The sequence below is a fragment of the Daldinia childiae genome (assembly GCF_008694065.1).
Source record: "Daldinia childiae strain JS-1345 chromosome Unknown Scaffold7, whole genome shotgun sequence".
Taxonomy (NCBI): Eukaryota; Fungi; Ascomycota; class Sordariomycetes; order Xylariales; family Hypoxylaceae; genus Daldinia; species Daldinia childiae.
The window spans coordinates 1,683,994-1,706,808 of NW_022984648.1; the positions used below are offsets into that span (position 1 = coordinate 1,683,994).

Consider the following 22,815-nt stretch of genomic DNA (forward strand, 5'->3'; position numbering starts at 1 on the left):
TCATATTTCTCATTACTTTTATCAATAGCGACATATTTTTTTCTCTTACTAACTAATAGAATATACTTTTCTTAGTATCACAAGCGAACTATAGTACAACTCGCCTATAAACTTTAATATAACCTCACATCCCAATACAGCTTCTCATAACATGAAATCATCATTTATTATCATCAGATTATCATAAATAATAAGCTTAAATATAATATCTATTCATGTTCAAATATTTCTACATTCATAAGGCAGCATCTTAGTCATTAATATAAATATCATTAAATAGCTTCAAGTTATCTCATCTCGTATCGTATCGTATCGTATCGTATCATTTTATACTCCATCACAATATCCATAATAAACTCATACATGCCGATTTCCACCGCAAAGCTCAAGCCGAGCCCTCTAGCAGGCTCCTCTTCTCCGTAGCGTTCTTCTCGAAAGAAACAACAAGCACCTCACCCTTCTTCTGGTCCGGGAAATAAGGCGCTAGCTTCTCCGTAACATTTGTAGCAGCAGCGGCTCGCTGCACGACGTAATCAGCCTTCTCCTCGCCAATTGTTAGAGACCTAGCCTTGACCTGGCCTACAGGGCTCATCTTGATATCCCTGATGACGAAGCGTCCCGCGCCGTTAACGGGGCCGGCGCAGTGGATAACAGCCGTCAAGTCGACGAAGAGATCCTTCTTGACCTTGGTAACACCCACCTCGTTCTCCGAGACGTGCAGGCTCCACGGACCAAATGTCTTATAGTTAGGGTTGCTGACGCCGATGTTGTACGTGGGCGAGGACTGGAAGCCGTCGGTGCCGGTCCAGGAGGCTGGGGTGCCGGTCAGCCAGCGCACGGTGCAGTCGGCGTTGCTGACAACTTGGCTACCGCCGACCTGGTTGACGTAGCCCATAGCAAACGTGAAGTCATACTGGATGCTGGGGCACATCTTGACCTTCTTCTGGACCATGGCGGCCTCGCAGCCCTGGCTTGGCAGGCTCGACATCTCTACTGAAATGGCCGAGTCGCTCTTCCCGTTGGCCAAGTAGTTGACGCCTTCGAACTTGATCTTGTCGTTTAAGGCGCAGCCGGGGTACGCCGCCATCGTCCAGTTAGTGAAGCTGGGCCACCAGCTGGTGAAGTCGCCATTCGTGACGCTCTGCTCGGGCGTACACTCGCCCGGCTGGGGTGCGTAGCATCGGCCGTCGAGGCAGAAGGACGGGTTGCAGACGTTGCCGCATTTACCGCAGTTGTTAGGGTTATTCCTGAAGTCTAAGCATGTGCTACCGCACTGGTCCTGCGGGCATCCGCACTTTCCACCATGGCTAAAGAAAGGTCAGTATACGAGAGTCAACAGATGAATACAGATGAACATACCACTTTGAGTTCGGGCCACATTGTCTTCCACAGTTTCCGCAGTTGGCGTCATCATTACCGTGTGTATCGGCACAATAAAAGTTTCCATTGTTGTAGATACACGTATCAGGAGGGCTGGAGCAGAAGCAGCGGCACATAGCAGCCTGCGACTTGTAGAAAAGATCGCGACCCTTGCTAGTCGCAGCGACACCAGTGAAATAGCTTGCCTGCGCGGCACATGCAATGGCAGGAATGACTTCCCACCAGCTGTCGAAGGCATCCAAGCATGAAAGGATCATCATAGTACCAAAGATGCCGGTACAGCTCTGCCAGCCGTAGTTCTCGCATTGGTCGTAGCAGAGACTTTGAACAGCGCATGATCCGTCGAAGTCAAAGGGACTGATTGACCAATACTCGCTAAGGCTCTCGCAGAAGTTACCTTGGCCCAACTCGTAGCCTTGCTTTGTCCTAGCTACTAAGTTAGGAGGCGAAGAGGGACACTTGGGGGCAGGGCCGTCAGAGTATGAGCGCTTCGTGAGCCTTTCTGCTAGCTGTTTGTTGCGCCTACGGTTCTTGCGTTCGCTGTCCACCGCAGGGATGCTCTTAGGGAGGGCCTTCATATTGTTTGCAGGTTTCGCGGCCTTGGTCAATTTGCTCGATGCTCCGTCGGTACTCCAGGTGTATCCGGAGCCGCCTTGTGTGATAGATATGCGACCGTAACAGTCGACGTTGAAAATGGTCGTGACACGGTTGTTCTTGAAACTAGCTCCTGTGGATGCTCCCACGAGAACAATGGCTCCAGTATTGGTCATGGCGACAAACTGAGGTGTAGCCGACCCAGCATATACCATATCGTAAACATTTGAAACGCCCGCTGCCGCTTGAAGGTAGAAGCCAGGCACGGTGAAGGTCTCCGGGTTGAGCATTGGGTCGTCAGCAGCAGGAGCCTTGGTAGGTTGTAGCAGAGGGCCAATCGAGCTAGATGTCCTGCTGACTATCGGTATGAAGTTTTCATTGAGAACGGTCTGTAGTAGATTAGCTTCAAGGACATTCACATGGAGAATTGCGTATTAACTCACGAACTGTGCCTGGGACCCAGGCTCTACCATGCACGGCGCGGACGGTAAAGCAGTTGGCTGGGCAAGACCAGTTGTGATCGGAGGTGATCCTTCGGCAACCACGGTAGGTAGCTCGAACTGCTCGTACGTGTACGTTGCTATGAAATCATCGTCATCATCCGGCGTTACTAGAGGTCCGGATGGAACATATGGTGGACTATCAGTTGTTAAGGCGACTGGGGCTGGTCCTGATGTGAATGTCACTGCTTCGTCTACAGTACTGATCGTAGGGATGGCACTAGTAGCCGACGAGCCTGAAAATACCAGAGAGGGTCCCTATGAAAAGAGAATTGTTAGTTCAACTTATCGAATACTATATTCTCTATATAGGGAATATAGCTTTTTTTGGTAAATTTAGGTACTTACCGAGTTTCCAACTGCTCGTGGGCAGTTGATATCCCAATAAATGTTCACATTTTTCGGGTCTGGGCTGAAGTCTTTAACCAAAGCCTTTTTATATAGACGGCATTTTCCACCGGCTGCAAGTTCGATAGAGTAACTTTGGCAACTCGATGTCTTCTTGCAAAGTGCAGAGCATCCCTTAAAGGTATTGTCGGCAATCCCGTTAGAAGTCGAGAATGCCGGAGTCAATAACCTAAAGCCATTAACCTCGCACATGTCGGTGCTAGTCGCGCAGGCTCTGTCATAAAAAACGTTGTTCCCGGGCAGGGATTGCGTTATGATCTTGATACTATAGAGTGGTTAGTCCCATCATATGTTCCCCTTGAGTATAGTACAAAACACTTACACAGGTAACAGATAGAGGCGGCAGTTGCCATTTTCGACTGCGTAGCTCTGGCACAAAATCTTTGATGCACACAAAGCACCGCATTGAGCTGGAACCGCGAAGCTTGCTTGTTGGGTGCTGTAGTAGGCTGCAAGGATACGATTACCCTTGATCCCACATTTTGCGGCTCGTTTATCTAAGACATCTTCGCTGAGGGCTAGACAGAGTGACACTGTCAGCGTCAGGAAGAGAAGGAGACGCATGTTGTACCGAAGAGAAGACTGGCGGCAGTAGAATTTCTCTTTGCTTGTCCGTACAACATCATCAAGAATCTGATGGGAAGCATGGTGCTTTTTGAATCCAGCGTCTCCCTCACCGAGTCATGGTTCTAGTCCACTGGCGTAGGAAGCGATTCGAGACTTTAGCCACCCGACAGCTATGATATCCATCGTAGCTAGAGAGAAGCCTTCTAGATTCTCTTCAGCTCCAGTAGCTGCATGCTAAACACGTCTAGGATTCCTATTTGGGAATATACCCACCCAGTCGAGTGCAAGCGCGGCGCGAAGATCTAATAGCGTCTACACTACAACGAGGCACGATATACGATAAGGAGCAGATCAGCTGCCTCGGTATGTACGAAGAGGGACTCTACTCGAGTCTCTCACATATAGCGTCTACCGGTGCTTCCCACTTCCGGCACCAGAAGTAAGTGATCTTCCAAATGACGTGAACGACTACATTCAGGTATTCGATTAGCAGTATAAAAAATAGATTCAAAGTCAAATTAAAGAAGATCAACTCATATATGCATAGGATTTACCAAATATGATGTATTCATTTCGTCACGATACCTTCGAGTGGAAGGTATATACTATAGAAACCCACGCAAGACAACACCCACCACCTACAGAAGAGCACACTCACCTAAATCAAGTACTGTTTTACCCTCAAGCATTGTGATAAACTGCTCTCGCTTGATAGGCTAGCTCTTCTGTAGAAGCGAATTTTATAGGATGCGGTGCGGGCGATTGGGCGGGCGGCGATAGTGTCCTTTTCTCTATTAGTATACTCGGAGTTGTTGGGCTTGAAGGTAAACTATACTTTAGGCACAATGACTAACCCGCTGATCTAGAACCCAGGAGCGTGGAACGTATAAAGCCATCCCGCAAGTTTGAACACTCCGCCACCTCCGCAAGACTAGTCCCGGCCTACGAAACAAATATCCGCTAGTCTTGTCAAGACGGCTGATGTTGTCTAGACTCTAGATATTGCTTACGAACGCTAAGAGGTACCGAGTAGTCGCACCGATTCAGGGCGCTCTAAAACTACCTCTTAGGTACCTTAGCTCAACATCCGGACGTTATCATACGATGAGCTGTTTGAAGCTGAACCAAGCTCAGCTGTGAAGGTCTAGACCCGAGGATGCACTTTAGTCTCGGGGGTAGGAGCAGTAGATTGCTGCGCGACGTGGAACGATACAACGTTCTTAGTGCGGCTCAATTCCGGATGGAGCTGTCTATAAGATTTATTACGATTTGAATAATATCATCATATTTAATGACAGATGGAGTTATAGAAGATGAAACGATTCTAATATTTTAAAGTAGAAATATAGACTTAGGTTAGACTTAGGTAAGACTTTGAACGAGAACTTATCATAATAAAAGTGGATACTATATGCTAAGGTTCTATTACGTTTAAATCGATACTGTGCCCTACCTCTATAATTATTACGTTAACAACAAACTTTCGAGATCAATGTCAGAACGTGACAGACTTTCGCTATTAATGACAGAAATCATTAAACCGAGAGAGTCGAAGCGTTCAAGGACATCGTAGTCAAAAATGGGGTTTCTGTTGTTCAATTCCAAAAGCTTGTCCCAGTCAAACCAATACCATCCTGTTTTCTCATCTTCTAACTTCAATCCACGGACCATATTTGCGCACCCAGCATGTAAAAAATTCAAAATCTGTTTTATATCAACACCGTCGGCACCGTTGAACACATGGGGGAGTATATGATCAGGATCATAGAATATCCTGCCCCGGCAAGCAATTTCAAATGCTAGTTCGTAGAGTAGGACAAAAGACATGCGTTCCACTGGCATGGCCCACAGACCCGAATCAAGCCTCCGCCGCCAACAGTCGAAGAGCTCAGTAGACGATATAATAGTCTCGCCTACTAATCTATTACTAACTCGACTGTGGTTTCCAAAAACTTGTAGGAAGAAGGCAGAGACGTCGCGCCGCATCAAATCTACTGGATATGGATTAATACGATAGCGCCGATAAATGAGACCCCGAGCATTAATATGCATTATTACTAGGAGTAAGACTTCTTGCTGAGGATTCATGTTGATTATCGGATTCGAATCCCACCAAACATCGCGCCCATAGGACAAGATGTTAAGGATATCCCTTGAGCGGAGAATATCATCTCGAGAAGAGACAATCGTCGGCCATAAATCAGACGGCATGTTGAGATTAAGCAACGGCAGCAGATCGTAAAGACACCTGGTATTGTAGAACCGGTTGTCTAGACCGACACCATTTTCTAACAAAAGAGCCTTACGCAACCATTCCTTAAAATGGTTAAGATGCTTGAATGGCTTATTTTCTAGCTCCGTTCTTAAAGTGAGCGATGCGCTTAGCTGTTTGAGTGCCAGCTCCCCGGTGTGTGCCAGCCCGTTTAGGATTTCGATAAATCGTTCTTCCTCCGGAGTGATCCGACCGAAGTATGGCTTGTATACGATATCATGATAGACATCTTCCCAAGCATACATAAAGCCGGTTCCAACTTGGATTTCGACAGCGAGACCTTTATATTCCGAGAACTGTTCATCGTCTTCCTTTAGTTTGCAGCGTAAGTGGAGTGATTTCAGGCCCAGAGGCCATTCTTCATCGTTTCCGTTCTCACGATTTCTCTTAATGCCGCTCCGATCGATGACGCTTTTTTCCAAGTCTGGACAGGAGATGTCGTCCCATGGGTTAAGATACGGATCGAAGGTTTCCTGAATTATCTTACGCACTTTATCCTTATCATTCGGGAATGTAAGCGCGATGCGGACCCCAGCAAGATCGATCATATCATGCTTTATCTCATCCCGATTCTTGTACGGTTCGGGTCTTCTTTTTTGCCTTCTTCTAATCGAATCCTCAAGATTCTTCTGCGCCTTCGGGCGACTCTTAATAGTGTGACGAATTTTATTTATCTCCAGCTTTTTTGTGCAGATTGCTTCGGCGCATTTGGAGAGTTTCTCATATTTTTCTATTTCTTCCGGCCAACCCCTCACGAATGAGTTAATGATTGAAGATGCTTCATCCCGAGTGCTCGCCATGCTCATTGCTGTTAAATGGTAATTATGGTGCAACAGGTGGACGATGCTGTAGAGCCTTCACATTTAATTACTTACCTACTCAAGATACGCAGCCCAATTGGAGACGATGTGACGTGGCACTCGCATACAAATTGCATAGGTGGTCAGCAGTTCTGCTTATCCATCGTAGCCTTGCAAAATATACTAGAATTTTGAACTATATATAACTAACTATAATAGCTGTTATAGTACTCTATACTCACTCTTCTGACTTCTTGTTCGGAACCAATGTCTTACATCACACGAGTAAAAACCGAGGTCGAGACCAACCCAGGCCTACAGCCATTATTACAATTTCTTTCTCAGGATACCCCCAAGATATCTCAAAGACAACCCCAGATTAAGTTTATCGAACATGCAAAATACTCTAAAGTGCAAAGGCTACCGCCTCTTGATCACCCTAACCTACGTGATATTATCACCAGGATCAATGCCGCTGCCGGGATGATAGATGAGGGTATACTCGGTTGCACCTTAATTATAGAAGACATCCAGCCCTGCCACGTCCAGGATTTGGGAGAAACCTTCTTCATCGACCCAGTCTTTTTCGCGGGCTATCTTGGAACAGATTACAGGTCTGTCGAACGACATCCATTACCGTTATGGGCAACCACTTTACCATCCGAGTCTGCGACGCAAGAATTTTGTCATATACATTACCAGCGGGTGGTAAAACTTGAACAAGATTTTAATTCACTTGAAAATGTTCCTCTCGTCACATCAGCCAGCGTGCCGCGGGCTGTCAAGAGATTGCCTCCCTTGAAAGGGGTCAATATTGCCTTAGCTCGTACATGTACTTCCGTGCTTCGAAAACGCCTTAACTCTGGGTTCTGGATCTGTAAGCGTAAAATCGATCCCCTCTCCGAGTATCAAAGTGACACCTAATCATTGAATCCTAAAGGTTTGATTATTGTAGACTCGACTACCGCAGACATCGTCCAGCAAACCAGTGATCGATATCATACACCTACATTTATAGCACATCAGACGCCTTTGCATGGTTATGTCCAACCTAGAGCGGGCTTTGCAGATCCATCAACGGCTCAGATCTCGTTGCAAACACATGGAAAACCGCCACTATCGTATTTCGATCGTCTCGCAGCTTCTATAGTACGCGCCGACACGTTTCGCGTAGGGAAGCCGAGTATGATCTCACTCTGTTCGGACCCGTTGCGTTTCGCTCTGCAAGAGTTCTTAGTTTACTCAGCCACGATGCACAGATACGTCAAGTACTACGAGTACTCCTTAAAGGATCTAGACCTCGCTCTTCGGGGTGACGATATCAACGATCTGCAAGTATGGCGGCGGCGAGCATTTCAAACCCTGCAGAAATTGCTCGCCATGCAAAATTTCGTCGAGCACTGGAGCGCTGAGGAACAGCTGCTCGGGACACTCGAGGCGAATGCAGGAGCCTGGTTAATCAAGGACATTCAACACCTGATAACCGCTATTGAACATCATAGTAGGTCCCTAGAGGCGATAATTCCAGTTACGATGGCGATGGTTCAGCTTGTCGACATGCGTCGGTCGATGGACGAGGCTTCACACGTAAAGCAGCTGACGTATCTCGCTCTCGTCTTCGTCCCCCTTTCCTTTGTCACGGGTATCTTTAGCATGTCTGAGAGTGTCTTTCCAGGGAGTAGTGGTTTTTGGTTGTACTTTGCGGTTGCTGTACCACTTTTACTCCTCGTTCTGGGAGCGAGCTGGTTGCTACCTTTAAGAGCTTATTTGGTTAAACAGAAGCAAAAAGCGTTGAAATAAGTGGCATCAACTTAGTTAGCCTAGTACATTGCTATATTACCTATATGTAGTCATTTGCTGTACTCACTAACAAGGGAAGAATATAAACTTAGACTAGCGAGTATATACTCACCTAGGAGTCTTGCAAGTCGAATTTACCACTCGTATTTAGTCAACTCGAAATTTATACCAGAGACTCGGTGCTTAATAGCACCAATAACTTGTCTAGTCAATTTATCTAATCGTTACTTCTTCCAACAAGATTCTAGCTAACTTCCACGTAAAAGAATGAATGTGAAATTTCAGTTGCAAAGATCCCATACCTGGGCACTCATAGGCTCGAACATAAAAACAGTTAAACGATGAGTTATACGCCGTGAAGTATAACAACAATCAACTAATTGTAACATGTCATCTAATCCGCATGTATCGTTTAGTGTGGAGTTTGTTTAGTTGGTTATCACTACAGAACCTCTCTTGCAGCACCAAAGGCAGTGCTACTAGAAGCCGAATAGCGACTGGAACTCGATTTCGAGCCTTGGTAAGTTTCATAAGACCCGGTGCCCGAACGTCGCATCCTTTTCCGTTGTTCTGCCCGTTTCAAGAACATCTCCTCAGGATCAGGTCCCGAACCGGCTGGTTTAATTGTATTCGGTGGAAGGGTACCAATTGGTAAGTGAAGCTTAGCATTCGCTTGAGGGTCATCAAGAGAGAGATGAGCCCTGTCGTAGGTTTCTTTCTTATACTGTTTCAAGGCCTGAGCCGACGGCTCCGAAGCAGCAACCCAACTCTTAAGTTGAGACATCCAGCGGCGTTTACCATTCTTCTTCTGTTCAGCTAATTCAGCCGGCGGATCATTGATTTTTCTGTTTCCAGCGTTCTCGAGAGTGTTGCGATTCATTCCGCTATGATTGTGCGAGGTTTTCTTATGGTAAGTAGGATCCATTCTAAGAGATTCCATTGCTCCTGTGACTTGCGATACCAGTGTCCCTTCCCCTTGTCTTACCGATGCACTTCCTTGCGAGTCCATTACTGGTAAGTGCACATATCTTGTGGTTATGTTTGGTAATTTAACAGTGGTATCGATGAGTGGAACTCCTGAACTTGATGCGGGTCGATCAGGGTTACCGGGAGGCAGTCCCATAAGTGTAGATGTGTCCAGCGATGCAGTTGTCTTGTGTTGGCCGGATGAGTTCCGTTTAAGACGGGATGTGATAATGGATGCCTGAGGAAAGATACGATCTCCTAGTGATTGGCCCTTGGTCAACTTTAAGGCCTTATCTTTCAGCCCTCCTTTCTCAGCACTCTTCTAAAGGCGTGAAGAATCTTGGGCTTGAGATGAAGCTATATTTATTAAATTGCTTTGGCGCAGCTTCTTTTTTGGCACTGGATCTTCCCGTGATAGCGACTCTCGGTCAAGTTGTTCGGATGATACGCCAATGCCGAATTCTTGGTTTCCGTCACTATCCTGGTCATCTAATTGAGAGTAAGTCTCCGTTTCAGACCTGAAGGAAAATGGATCATCGAGCCCGAGGGGTTTCGCTTCATGTGCTCTGGAAACACTATCAGGAGAGAAATTACAAAGTTCACCCAGCTGATCCCAGGCTGTCTGCTGAGCCGTTGGTAACGATGGAAATGGTGGCGGCTGTCTCAGGCTTCCGACGTGGGTCGGGTAGGAGAAATTACGCAAGACAGGTGGGTTGAAACGTTGTGGCGTTATGGGTGTCTCTGTTGGTGTAGTATCATTCTCTTGTAGAGATCCTAGGGGAGTGGGTAGCTTAGGTTTCCGAAGGCGTCCAACTAACCCTGCCATTGTCAAGAGGAAATATCCTAAAGGGTATAGTTTTCTCGAGAGTTGATCATATGATAGGTAAAAGACTGTTTAACGGTCTTGTGGATTGGGAATAAGTATGACAACCCGTGAAGCAATTGACCTAAGTTAAGAATTGGCTTTCAAATACTTCAAATAGTGAGGATTGGATGAACGAAACTTACTCTGGATGACACGGTTCTGTTGTAAGTAATCTAACTAACTAAAATCTTGATCGAATATCTGAGATGGTCATTCGATTGTATCTGGAATATATCTAGAAAGAAAATGATCGAGTTTAGGAAAGGAGGAATGAGTCAAATGGGACGATTTAACGTTATAGGTATCTACGTCGACTCGACTAAAGGTAGGCGCGCTACTAAACTAAGCGGGTAATTTGAGACCAGTCATTATTAGTAGTAGTTGAGCTTACCGTATATACTTGAAATACTTAGATACCTAAATTAGTGCGGTCTCATCTTTGCCTGCCTTTGTTTGAACGGAAACATGTACATACAAGGCTTTAAACCATAAGAAGGAAGCATCAACAGTGTTAAATTGTTAGACGATGAGATGTGGGTTCAAGAAGAAAATTGTTTTATTATTCTCGGCAACTTACATAAATCCCGTTTGCACATAGTAGGCAGACTACTAATATCATGTAGATTTAGACAATACTGTGCCATGTATCATAATTTAACTACTCTGAGAACTGATATATGATGAAGCAATAAGCACCCCTTACAGTGTCATTATGAGCGCCACAATATCATTGTGAATATCATTATGAATATCATATAATGGAGGTAGTTACATAGTATTGTACATAAAGTGCGGCATAATATCTATTTGATGGTTCAAGTACCCTCATATCGTAATTGCCTTGCCCGCTTGTATGTATATTTTATTGAAATTCACAACACCGCACCTGCGAATGGTAGAAATGAGACGTCATCTGCAAATATTCGAGTAACTAAGATCTGCAGGGTACAGCTGTGGCCGGGGATCCCAGACCTGCCGCTGCACACGGATAATGAACCGAGTCCCTTGTTTAACTGGGTCCACCACTTCGCTTTCTGCACTTCTCATTGGTTTTTACATCTCCAGTCTTACACATTGACAGCCCGCCCCACTTGCCCTCTATGTAGGTACCTAGCCTGGACCACTCTATCTAGCGCCGCAACACCGACCCCCAAACTTATGCGCCTTCAACTCATACAACATTCAAGTCAAGCCAAATTCACTACAAGATAACAAGCATTCTAAGAAAGGATATACTCTCTATACAAGGCATTGCTATTACTTTACGATTGTCTATAATCCCAACTACATAAATCAATTCTATTTATTCCAAAGAGACAAAGCCGGCGCAACGCAATTCCACCCAACCTGGACGCACAACACCCACGAGCCCGAGCCACGATGCCGGGTCTCACACTCAACACAAGCGGCGCCGCCCGCGCGGCCACCCATCCCTCTAGTCAAACTTCCGCCGCGGCCGCGAACCCAAGCACGAGCGCAAACACGCAAGACCCCGCGCGTCCCTCCTCACCACCAAGACCGACTTACAGCCCCATCACACCACCTCTAAACCCGGTCGCGCTCCCGCCACGGCCGACATACACGCACAGCTCACATCAGGATCAAGTAGGCATAGCGCCGCCACCACCCGAGCCCATCGACTTCGACAACAATCCAGATGTCCTGGCCCTCAAATCCGCCATCTCCATCCTGCAGCTGCAGCGCCGCAAGGCCGCCGCCGACATGGCGCTACTAAGCCGTGTCAAGACCGCCGCGCTCGCCGAGCCCGAGGCCTTCGTGCGCGACTTGACGACGGGGCGCGTGGGGATGGAAGGCGACGCGCTATATGGCGGTAGTAGTAGCGCTGCGTACGAGGACGATGATGACGATGATGAAGAGGATGAGGACGACGGGATGGAAGACACACAGAGTAATACCGCTGCTGCCGGACAACCCGCACCCTCCATAACTTCACACACCGACTCAAGCAGCAACAGAACAATCACCGACAACTCAGAAGCATCGCACTCGGAAATTAAGAGCGACCCCGACGCCACAGAGTCAGAGTCCTCGCACCATCACCATCACCACCCCCAACCTAACCCCCAACCTAAACCCCAACCCAACCCCCAATCCCGTCCCTGGACCAGGCTCCCCAAGCCGCAAAACGTAGTGCGCTGCCCACCCATCAACTGGGCGCAATACGCCGTCGTCGGCGAGTCCCTCGACAAGCTTCACAGCGAGCAGATCTCGCGGCCCGCGCAAGGGGTCCCAGCAGCCGTTGGGCCCGACGGCCGGTACGAGTTCAAGGGGGAGCCCGGACGGCAGGAGAAGCTAGTTGGGGTCGCGGCGCCGTATGCGCCGGGCAAGGACCGTATTGAGCGGAAGCCTAAGGGGCCTAAGCGATGATAGTGTCCGAGTCTTGCTAGGTGGGCTGCTGATTAGAGCGGGTAGTCTATTCCTTGGAGATGTGAAGAGAGAGAGAGATGGATTAGGTTAGAGATACATAGCTAATCGACTATCAAGTCATGGCTGATGACGAATTCATGTATATTATGAAAAACAGCATCGCGTTTAGAACGGTACAAAGTCTTGGGAACCCGACGTCATGAATAGGAGTTGCTCTATTTTTAACTGTAAATGTCAATACTACTACGGGTGATGGATATTCCGTTTGGTGACATAATAAAATAGCTAGAAGATTGTTACATAGCGAATTTCGAGATAACATGATCTTATAAATTTCTAATCGTTTTACGTAATTGAATTAGTGAAGGCCAGCATACATCGAAACGCACAGCGGCATTTGTATTGAATTTATCGTATTTATCAAGTAGCCCACGAAAGCAAAAGAGGTATCAATCCTAGTCTAGAAGCCGTCCATCTCGGCGGCGGCGTACCTATTCTTAAGCCCCCGAGACCTGGAATCGTTGAGAGTACATTCACCTTCCTATCTGGAACGTCAAGGAATAGACGTGTTGCTAAAAACTCCCTTAAACACCCGCGCCATACGTAACGGAGGTTGATAGCCTCCGACACTGGGTAGTTTTCTGATACAACCGGGGAAGCCATTCGTATGCTCTCCGGGGTAGTCATCCGTAGTCGTTACGCGTGGGAACGCTAGAAGTCTTCCATGCTTCTTTGTACCGATCTGCGCAACTGTCTGTTGTACAACTTTCTCTGTTCGGCGCTGCCCCAGTAAAGCTTATGGGCCTCGGGATGGACTAATGTTCTTGGATCGTAAGGGGGTTGCTCCTCTTCCAAAGCCTCGATGATTGCTTCTATATGCTGCTTGATATCTTCACGGCGGCTAGAATTCGGGAAGTAGCACGGTGTACCATCTGCTGCAATCCGATGGTGGAACATAGGCGTCAAGAATTTGATTCTCGGCTGTTCTTCAGGGAAGCGGGGACTAAAGTTGAGCTTGATTCGAAACATACCCCCATCTAAATTCGTCATGGGTCGTCCGAAGTAGGTGAGATTCCACACAAAGGGGTTTCCATCTACTAGCTCGACATTGTGGGGAACATCGCTGCGCTTAAAGGATTCCTTGATCTGTTCGAACTGTCGCGAAAGGTTAACGGCAACGGTAGTATCCTTCGTCCTAGGAGATGCTCCTTCTGATGCCCATCTTTCGGACTCCGCATCTAAAGCAGCCTTGATCCGACGTATTCTTTTTTCAAGTTCGGTGTAGTTGAACTTCCCGTCCATAGAATTAGATGCTCCTTCAAAAGGCATGCGTGCAAATGGCTGACCGTCCTTGACCTCTTCTTTTGCCTTGGTAATAGTTTCGAGGTATGAGTCATAGTACCAAAGGAAGCGGCGCTTGCAAAGATCCTTAAACGGTTCCCAGGGAACGCTCGCATCGTCCGTCTCCGTATCGTCGTCTGCGTCACCGCCGTACTCTTCCCGTTCCATTGCAGATGCTGGTGAGAGGCAGCTTCCTGTGATTCCCAAGTATTCTTCCAGTCTTTGGATCACAGAGATGCGTAATGTTTCGTGGCGGATCTATAGAAGTTGCCGTTAGAATATTCTAGAAGTATACATGTTTCGACGGGAATTACCTTTGCGATATATTCCTTCTGGTTCTTCTTATCATGGGATTCGTTCGCATCCTCAAAGCCCGGTTCATTCTCGTAAGGATTCGCCGACATGAGACTTTGTATTGAGAGTAGGATGGACTCTAGACCCTGAGCGGCGGACCACTCTTCACCTCGCTCTCCTCGCCATGTACTAAAATCGGATTAGGTTCGTCGGCGAAGGATATATGTATATAAGGGAGGATTATATACCCGAGAATTGACCTAGTATCTTGGTTAGCAGAGCACACGACACAGCCGTTCAATGGTATTTGTTTCGCTTACAGGCAAACTTTCCCCGAGGCATAGATATTCGGATTGAATCGACATCGTCCGCTGTTTGTAGTTGTTCCCGTGACGGCAGGTGACTTCCGGGGGTAGTCTTGTGAATGCCATTAATTAGCTAGCATTTTAAGCTGGGAGGGAATATCGTTAAGAACCAACCTTTGTTGAATTTCACCGAGAACTTGGCAATATCAGCACCTATAGTAACAGATCATATATGGTTATTGGGGGGGAAACTGACCTCGAAGAATCCAAATTCGTAGGGGGTCTCGTGAGGACCGATGATTAAGGCTTTGACACTTCGAACATCGCGATCACGAAATGCTACAGCGAGAGCTGGCGATTAAAATAATAATTAGACCAGGATAAGAATACTTATGTCGGAGAAGGGTTTCTCTTACAAAGGTCTGAACTCTTCTGGAGCTCGCCGATTTCCTGTGGTGAACAGGAATCTCGTCAGCCTCTTTGCCCCTCCAATATGTGAGACGCCATAGCGTTACCTTAGTGATGCGGATGATTGACTGGTCCGCCATAGCTTCTAACAGCTATTCATAAGCCGAAATGGGATATTGAATCGGTAGATCTGATAACGCCGTCACTGGAATGGGAGAATTAGTATTGAAGTTGGGTAAGGTAAGGTTAAATATGGGAAGTTCGTTCAGCGCGCGTCTTATGGGTTTGGGTTGAAGTATTGAAGCAAAAGCAACGAAATAGGTAGCACTTGCAGCTTGCTCTTGAGGTGTAATGCGGGCAGGTGGAGAACGGTCCCAGCGTCTCCCCCAGGCAGAAAGGACCGGGACCCACTATGAGGGTCTAGTGTGTCACTGGTAGTGGGGGGTGACTGCCTTGTTTTACGCTATATTAGCCAATCGCATATATTAGTACCTATTATACAGATTAGATAAGACGTACAATGGGAAGCACATGCAGAATTCTAGACTTTTCTTTCCGTCCTAAGAAGCCTATATTTTCGTTAAACATCTTTTACTTGTTAGAATTATCTGAAATTTATAAGCTGCGTGTTAAAATCTGTGATTGTGTTTCACTATTGAACAACTACTAGCGTCGTGAAACTAACCTAACCTAGTATGTATATGTCTTTAATTGTTTCCAGAAGAGTGCAGCTTCCGGACTTATACAAGATATAAGGTTTTGTACCTAATATACCTAACTATGTAATGTATACTAGGTACTTACATTAGGTACTATCTGCACTAATAATTCAAACAGGTTATGTAGATATGTGATAAGCAACCTTAGCTATCAACCCTAGAAGCCGTACCATCCCGTAACCTATCACCCTGGAGTTATCCCCGTTTCCCCCCTGGCTTCATCGTGGGGAGAGTCAGGAACGCCCCACTCCCAATTTCTCATGGATCTTCAATAATTTGACGTCCTAGCGTGACCATTACCTGAGCTCCAATATTGCCAGGCGGTGAAAGGGGGTAAATTACCAAGATAGTCCGACCATACATACTATGTACATACACCCACAGCTAAAGGTTCTCAGGGTCCTCCAGTATAGCAATTACAGCTTGCATAAAACTATCTCGCCATCATGTCCGAAGCTACAACGAAGCCTTTATTAGGAAATGTCCTCGTCATTGGTGGCTGTGGTTTCCTTGGTCATCACGTCGTGAACATTCTCCTACGCGACTGGAAGTGCACCGTTTCCGTTGTCGATCTTAAGTGCCAACGCAACCGAAGACCCGAATCCGATGGCGTCCAGTACGCCGAGGCCGACATCACCGACGCCGATGGCTTAGTCAAGATCTTCGGAAAGCTGAAACCCGACGTTGTTATACACACTGCCTCGCCACCTGCGCAGGGTCTCGGTGCTGTTGCGAACGAGGTATTCAAGAAGGTCAATGTAGATGGGACTCGCGCTGTGATTGCCGCCTGCCAGCAGAACGGTGTCAAAGCGTTAGTATATACGAGTTCTGCCAGTGTTATGAGCAATAATAAGGATGATCTCGTAAATGCGAATGAGGACTACCCTGTCATCCGGGGTAAAATGCAAACAGAATACTACTCCGAGACAAAGGTATGTCTACATTGCCGGGCTTCTAAAACATGGCGTACATCTTTACTAACGGCTCTGGCTAGGCACATGCTGAGGAACTTGTCTTACAAGCGAATCGTGTTGAAGGATCCGACCTCCTGACTGCAGCTATCCGACCATCCGGTATCTTTGGCGAGGGCGACGTACAATTAGTCTTCCACACAGTCAAGATCTACCGCGAGGGAAAGGACAAGGTACAAGTCGGTCTCAACCAAAATTTATTCGACTTCACATACGTTGAGAACGTAGCCCATGCCCACCTCCTCGCCGCCCGCGCCCTACTAGTCACTCACGCCTCCTCCACCGCGCCCCTCAACCACGAGAAAGTCGACGGCGAGGCTTTCATAATCACCAACGATAGCCCCGTTTACTTCTGGGATTTGATGCGCGCTATATGGCGGGCCGCCGGATCAGAGAAGGGCACCGACCATGTGTGGGTGATGAGTCGGGAGATGGGTATCCTGCTCGGATACTTGAGCGAGGTGTTCTTTGGGATCCTGAAAAAAGCCCCCACTTTCAATCGCCAGCGGATCGTCTACAGCACCATGACGAGATACTATGATATTTCGAAAGCGAAGCGCCGGCTTGGATACAAGCCTCTGGTAAGCCTGAGCGAAGGCGTCAAAAGGACAGTCAAGTGGACTCTAGAACAGGAGAAGAATGCTGCACCAGCAAAATCGTGAGATTTATCTTAGTAAATATTGTCGGATTTGTATTAAATATATATGTAGAAGCTGGAAAACTTAATAGTACACTAATTCATACGAGATTTATGTTGTGGATGACTTAATATTAAGGATATTTGGGGTTATTGAGTTTATCTATGATGAGTCGAATGATAGACAATACGAACCTTGTCCTCGTTTCTCAACACATTTTACTTTAATATACAGGGTATGTAGACGTCAAAGGGGGGTAATAATTGTTACCTAAGAGGCATGGAAAACGAGAATTATCTTATTTCATCAATACGAGAACAATACACTCTAATAACCTCATACAACTTTCTGCCTATATTACATTTCAAACAAGACAACACACACACACACACACATACACAATTACTTCAGAATTATCAATTGAAAGGCTAGGCCTGGAATGCTTCTCTGTCTCTTGTCATTCTCACGATTCGATGAGTATGACTCGCCTTTCACGGCTAACTATCTACGGTACCTGGGTGGTCCGATCAATCAATCACACCTATCGACTAACCTAACGGACGCTCCCGAACAAAAGAAAAGGCCCGAGGCGTATTAGCCGATCTGATCGGGATTGGATATCTGTGGGCACTTGTAGTTGCTGCTGTTTCTGTCTTCTGCCTTACTCCCCCTTTGTTGCTCCTTCAACCCCCCTGTTTCGAAGCCTAGGTCTGCCTAGCTTCAGGAATAATCTACTGATCCGAATTTTTTAGTTAAAAAAAAAGAGTTCGTTGAATAAATCCGACCCGTTCGGGGGAGCAAGCCAAGAAAAAAAAAAGAAAGGCAAAGACATATCCCCTCTACTCCAAGCTGTTGCTGCCAGACCTGATCGGACATGGCACACCACTCCCCAAAGCAAATATGCTTCTAGAACAGAATATAGGTTCACTAGACGACCACTTCGCCTGGGCAAACCCCGCAAATGTTGAAAAAGCGAATCAAAAAAAAAAGTCGCAAAGTCCTATTTGGCGAAAGGAAGAGATGCGCAACGCCGGCCGAAAATGCTGTCGAGTCTCTCTACACCTGATTCATGCTATGTCCTGAAGAAAATCAAGGCTGGCGAACGTGGATGAGATATAAAAATGTTCCCGCTCCGAGTAGTCCATACAAGTCGAACAAGCCCTAACATGGAGAAATATATACCGAGGATCTAAAACCTAATTATTACCCTGTACCAGTCGTGACAGAATTATTTGGTCTGCCCCAGCCCGAGTTGCGCCACTCTCGGCGCTGGCCATTTTCGGGGTTTTTAGGTTGATTATCAGTCCGCTCATACTGGCCTGCATAAGGTGGTTGTCCATTCTCAGGTTGGCGCCAATTCTGTGGCTGGGCTCCTTGGGCTGTCGTAAAAGGAATTGTTGGCTCTTGAATAGGACGTGCACTGCTCTCCTGCTGCCATGCAGCAGGATCTGTAGCGACTCTAGTAGCCATGGGCCGCTTGCCAGTCTCTTGCTGTCTTACGAATTCGTTGCTATCGTATTGTCTAGGGAGTCCACCCGCAGACCTAGTTTCAATACGCTTGAGGATCTCCTTAGTTGTAATATCGCCATTGTTCATGAACAAGGTTGAATCACCCAGAATGTCCATGATTTCAGCAGGAACCTGGTATTATACGTTAGTACGAGGGGAAATGCAAGGGGAAATATACAAAGAGCTTTCTACGTACCATACACATCTCTTCGTTGAATTGTATCAACTCTTCGACGCAAGCTACAGCGGTCATAGGCTCGTCTGAGAAACTCGGGCTCTTTTCGTTCGTATAAAGTACGTTCGGGGCAATTACACGGGCAAGATTGTGTACGTCCATCCTCGATCCGGTATCTTCATCGACCTGGTGGAAAGTAGCCACCCATTTTAAGAAGTTGAAGAGGACTTCTAATGTATCTCGGTGGATCTGTGGAAGTAGGCAGCACGTCAGATGCAGACAATGTCGCCTTTTATCGGTATCTTTAATCTTGGTTGCTGCTATCCAAACTTTGTAAAGCTTCTGTGTCATCAAGGGTTCTGGTAATTCACGGAGATATCGTTTAAGAAGTGCTGCGAGTTGATGCGGAGTTTCGTCATTCCACCGGATGGCATCGCAACCATCTCTGTCAACGGCATTTACCTGTTCGGTGAGCTTCTTGATATTGCCATTCTTACGGAAGACACCTTCGACTGACAGATCCTTATTCTTCAGAGCGGTAATTGTGTCCTCGATAATGGCTGGTATCCGTAGGGCACCCGGTCCCACACCATCCGTAGAGTCGGCGCCATCACGCTCCACGATTAATTCTAATGGAACTCCAAAGACACCCTTCTTCTTTACTGCCTTGCGGGTGTCATTTTTGCCGAATGCCTTGCCGAATTTATTCCAAAATGTCGGCGCCTTTCTTGCCTCGATGAGACTAAGTAATTCCTCAAGTGAAAACTCTGGCTCGAGCATAGGTTGCATCGTAAGGACTGCTACATGTCGAACGATAAAATACTCAAGGCCAGATAGCTCCGAGAAGAACTTCCTCCCGTCTCTTTGAGGCGACCGATCCCCTGGTAAACCCTGGTCGTCTCGTCCTGGAGAAAGACTTCTCTCGTTGTTAGTGCCGTAAGAACCCTCAGTTGTGGCAGATCGGAAGAGCTCTTGGCGCGATGCTCTATACGCGCTAGGCTGCTGCTCCCGAGCCTGTTCGGCTGCGACGATTCGAGGAATATCATCCAGAGTCAGCGCATCCTGGTGTCCGAAATATTGCTTGGTTGTATCGCCTTCGCCTTGCTCTCCATCCTCTTCGATCTGCATAACCTTATTCTGCGAGCCCATTTCCGCGCCGGCAGATCCAGGGCGAACACTGCGTCCTTCAGGTCCATCCATAATCCTTGACGTTCGTGCCTTCCTAAGGCTCGAGGACAGATGCTTATCGAGACGCGTACTCCTAAGTCTACGCACATCATTGAGAGTATTCTCATAAGACGACTCTCTCTGATGTCGCTCCCGCTCGCCACCAAAGGATTTAGACCGGGAGTCTGATCTAATCATCGCAGGACTACCGTCTGTAGACACACGTCCCTCTGGAGAATCTTGGTCATTAAGGCTTGGATCTTCCGAGGATCGAGGAAGAGCGCCATTAGTTCGAAGTATCTCTAGCAACCTGGCTAAGGCGACTTTCAAAAGGAATATGTACTGCTGGAGCTTCGTTATCCGTTCCAAAGGTTGGCCATGCCCGTCAGCCGGATTTTCGCAATTTGAACAAAGAATATTCAGGTCTCGGTGTAGATGAGCCTGGGCCAAGTTCTTGCCTAGTATTTTGCCGCACCGTACGCATGTTACGCAAAACAGATGCCATCTCTTATCCCCGCTCAAAGCGCATTCATCCTCGATGGGCTTGCGGCACAAGGTACAGTGATCCGAGTCATTAGCAGAGAGTCGAGACATACCTAATGTGATCTGCAAGGACTCGTCATCGGTTTTGATTGTTTCGAGCATACTGAGATCTTCGAGGAATTGAAATAGTGCTTCTGGAGAGCGGTGCTCCTTTTCGACTCTAAGCGTTCCTTGGAGGCAAATCCTAATTAGGAGCTTCAGATAATGAGCCAGACCTGTCACGAGAGACAGTAGCTCTTGGGTGACGCCCAATTTCCGCCCAGTAGTCTCTTGCATTTTGGACAGTAATGAAAAGAAGGCTACAATCTTCTTACAGAGAAGTTTTGATTCTCTCGCGTAGGATAAGTCTATAATTTTCTTTTAGTATCTCTGTTCGGTTAGAAGCGTAGTGTTTCATACCAGTCATCTCTGATCGCTTGATAGTCTGATCAAGTCTATCTGCAGATCGGAACAGAATGTCCACGTGTACAATAAACTTTTTGGCGACGAAGACTCCGTCCATGTATGCACCGTTGCTGACATGAAGAAGCATGTCCGAAATACATGCGGCTGAGGATTCTTCGAATGCTGACAAAACGCTCCAAATTCGATAAACCTTGTTCTCCATGTCTTCTTCTTCCTGTCGGACAAGCTCACGGCCCTCGGGGCCCACAGGTTCGGGACGGGGCTCAGCAGGTTCTTGGGGAGCTGTTAGACGGACGTTCCAAAACTTGTGGATCATATAGCACTCTGGATGCCAGTGCTGATTTTGCCCGTTACGGTATATCTCGACAAACTGCTTGAGAATAGCGGTTTGGCAGCCATTGCATCGCTGGGCAAATTGCGTCGAGTAATGGTAATGGCAATACACATTCCCATCATGCTCGTAATAGCTATCCTGAGCCCCAAAGACTGTCGAGCAGAGTGAACAAGTGAAGTGGTCAACATGGTATTTGCGGTCGAGGGCTGTAATATAAGAACCGCGCAAAGCGCCGCCACATTGGTAACATAGAAGACCAAGTCGTCGAAAGTAATCTGTCTCGCAGAGTGGATATTGGCCGCCGGTTTCTTCGTCGTCCGCAGGGAAAAACTTGGAGGCCACAATCTGACCGCAGTCCTGTATTTTGTCAGACACAGAATATATCACTCAGGGGTAATTGAAGCTCTTACACGACATCTAAAGCAGTCAAGATGGTACGTGCCTTCTAAGGCCCGCACAAATTGACCGGTTAAAGATTCACCACACTTGGCACAGATACGAAGCTGCCCACTTGCTGTTCTTCCGCCTCGTCCTCGAGATCGGGTGCGCTCACCGCTTGGTCTCGGGTCGCCTTGAGCACTAAGGGACGGTGAGCCAGGCGGTAGGCTGGGCGGAGGGAAGGCTCCGTTTGAAAAGGATGGGCTCGGTGTCATATTTGGCCGGTCATGGTCAAGTTGGTAGCTGTTCTCGTTGGGTAGCGGCGATGGGTGCCTGTGAATCCGGTCGCCAGCCAGACCGCCTTCGTAGTCGGGGCCCATCATGGCGACCAAAATGAGGTCCTACCTCAGCCTAGCTGTTTAAAATGGAAAGCAGTCGGAATAGAGTTCGGCGCCGAACTAATTCAAGGACAAGACGAGGCGGTAATTACACGATTACGGTAGCGTTGTCCAACGTCAGACATTGGCATCAGACGGCGAAGTTTGTTGTCCTCCAACAGGATGTGCGACTGGATGCGGATGCGGGAACCGGAAAACAATTATTCGGCGTGGCACAGGTGAGATACGGATTTGGCGACGAAGGAAAATATCGGGATCCGGCCAATATCTAGTAGTGAACGAGTGTGGCAGTGAAGTTACCGTAGCTGACGGCTGGTTAAGGCAAGTAGCGGGTAATTTTTTTTTGTCGATGCGACGTAGTCAGAACGGAATTGGGGTTTGCGGTGGAAAAATGGCGGACACTTTAGTTAGTTGGCCGGTAGGAAAAGTTGGATGGATTGGTTGATGATTAATTTTGGGCTTGTTTGAATAGAAATCTGGGTAACGGTAACGAAGGCTTTCGCTAGGAGGCGTCTACTTGTCGAGGATATCGAGAACGTCGATGGTATCGAAACATGCGTTGGCAGATAAAACGATCGTGGAGGATACGATAGCACGGCATGAAGTATGTAACGCCGTAATCAGCTTTTCAGCGGAAAGACAGGGAGGTAGGATGGACTGTTCGTTGCCGGCGAGATCAACCTTCGAGGG

General features: G+C 47.3%; 7 protein-coding genes across 7 annotated transcripts; 3 read left to right on the top strand and 4 right to left on the bottom strand.

The window, feature by feature from the left end:
• Nucleotides 1–385: 385 nt before the first annotated feature.
• GL218_06755 (tryptophan synthase alpha chain) lies at nucleotides 386–6,527 on the bottom strand (the record flags this gene model as incomplete). The annotated part of the gene is made up of 6 exons (XM_033583481.1): nucleotides 386–1,307; nucleotides 1,360–2,363; nucleotides 2,418–2,732; nucleotides 2,823–3,147; nucleotides 3,205–3,400; nucleotides 5,756–6,527. 6 exons carry the CDS (start codon nucleotides 6,525–6,527, stop codon nucleotides 386–388), a joined length of 3,534 nt encoding a protein of 1,177 aa, XP_033433416.1.
• Nucleotides 6,528–7,772: 1,245 nt separating this feature from the next.
• Nucleotides 7,773–8,321, top strand: GL218_06756 (uncharacterized protein; the record flags this gene model as incomplete). The annotated part of the gene is made up of 1 exon (XM_033583482.1): nucleotides 7,773–8,321. One exon carries the CDS (start codon nucleotides 7,773–7,775, stop codon nucleotides 8,319–8,321), a length of 549 nt encoding a protein of 182 aa, XP_033433413.1.
• Nucleotides 8,322–8,763: 442 nt separating this feature from the next.
• On the bottom strand, nucleotides 8,764–9,201 carry GL218_06757 (uncharacterized protein; the record flags this gene model as incomplete). Its single annotated transcript, XM_033583483.1, has 1 exon — nucleotides 8,764–9,201. One exon carries the CDS (start codon nucleotides 9,199–9,201, stop codon nucleotides 8,764–8,766), a length of 438 nt encoding a protein of 145 aa, XP_033433414.1.
• Nucleotides 9,202–11,532: 2,331 nt separating this feature from the next.
• On the top strand, nucleotides 11,533–12,540 carry GL218_06758 (uncharacterized protein; the record flags this gene model as incomplete). Its single annotated transcript, XM_033583484.1, has 1 exon — nucleotides 11,533–12,540. One exon carries the CDS (start codon nucleotides 11,533–11,535, stop codon nucleotides 12,538–12,540), a length of 1,008 nt encoding a protein of 335 aa, XP_033433417.1.
• Nucleotides 12,541–13,251: 711 nt separating this feature from the next.
• On the bottom strand, nucleotides 13,252–15,028 carry GL218_06759 (Ubiquitin-conjugating enzyme E2 Z; the record flags this gene model as incomplete). The annotated part of the gene is made up of 8 exons (XM_033583485.1): nucleotides 13,252–14,139; nucleotides 14,196–14,364; nucleotides 14,424–14,435; nucleotides 14,496–14,592; nucleotides 14,655–14,676; nucleotides 14,737–14,831; nucleotides 14,897–14,930; nucleotides 14,996–15,028. 8 exons carry the CDS (start codon nucleotides 15,026–15,028, stop codon nucleotides 13,252–13,254), a joined length of 1,350 nt encoding a protein of 449 aa, XP_033433418.1.
• A 1,025-nt stretch (nucleotides 15,029–16,053) lies between these two features.
• GL218_06760 (Sterol-4-alpha-carboxylate 3-dehydrogenase, decarboxylating) lies at nucleotides 16,054–17,240 on the top strand (the record flags this gene model as incomplete). Its single annotated transcript, XM_033583486.1, has 2 exons — nucleotides 16,054–16,539; nucleotides 16,602–17,240. The coding sequence occupies 2 exons, from the start codon at nucleotides 16,054–16,056 to the stop codon at nucleotides 17,238–17,240; spliced, it is 1,125 nt and encodes a 374-aa protein (XP_033433680.1).
• A 1,179-nt stretch (nucleotides 17,241–18,419) lies between these two features.
• Nucleotides 18,420–22,110, bottom strand: GL218_06761 (Rho-type GTPase-activating protein 1; the record flags this gene model as incomplete). The annotated part of the gene is made up of 4 exons (XM_033583487.1): nucleotides 18,420–18,857; nucleotides 18,922–20,957; nucleotides 21,010–21,706; nucleotides 21,760–22,110. The coding sequence occupies 4 exons, from the start codon at nucleotides 22,108–22,110 to the stop codon at nucleotides 18,420–18,422; spliced, it is 3,522 nt and encodes a 1,173-aa protein (XP_033433679.1).
• Nucleotides 22,111–22,815: the final 705 nt, after the last annotated feature.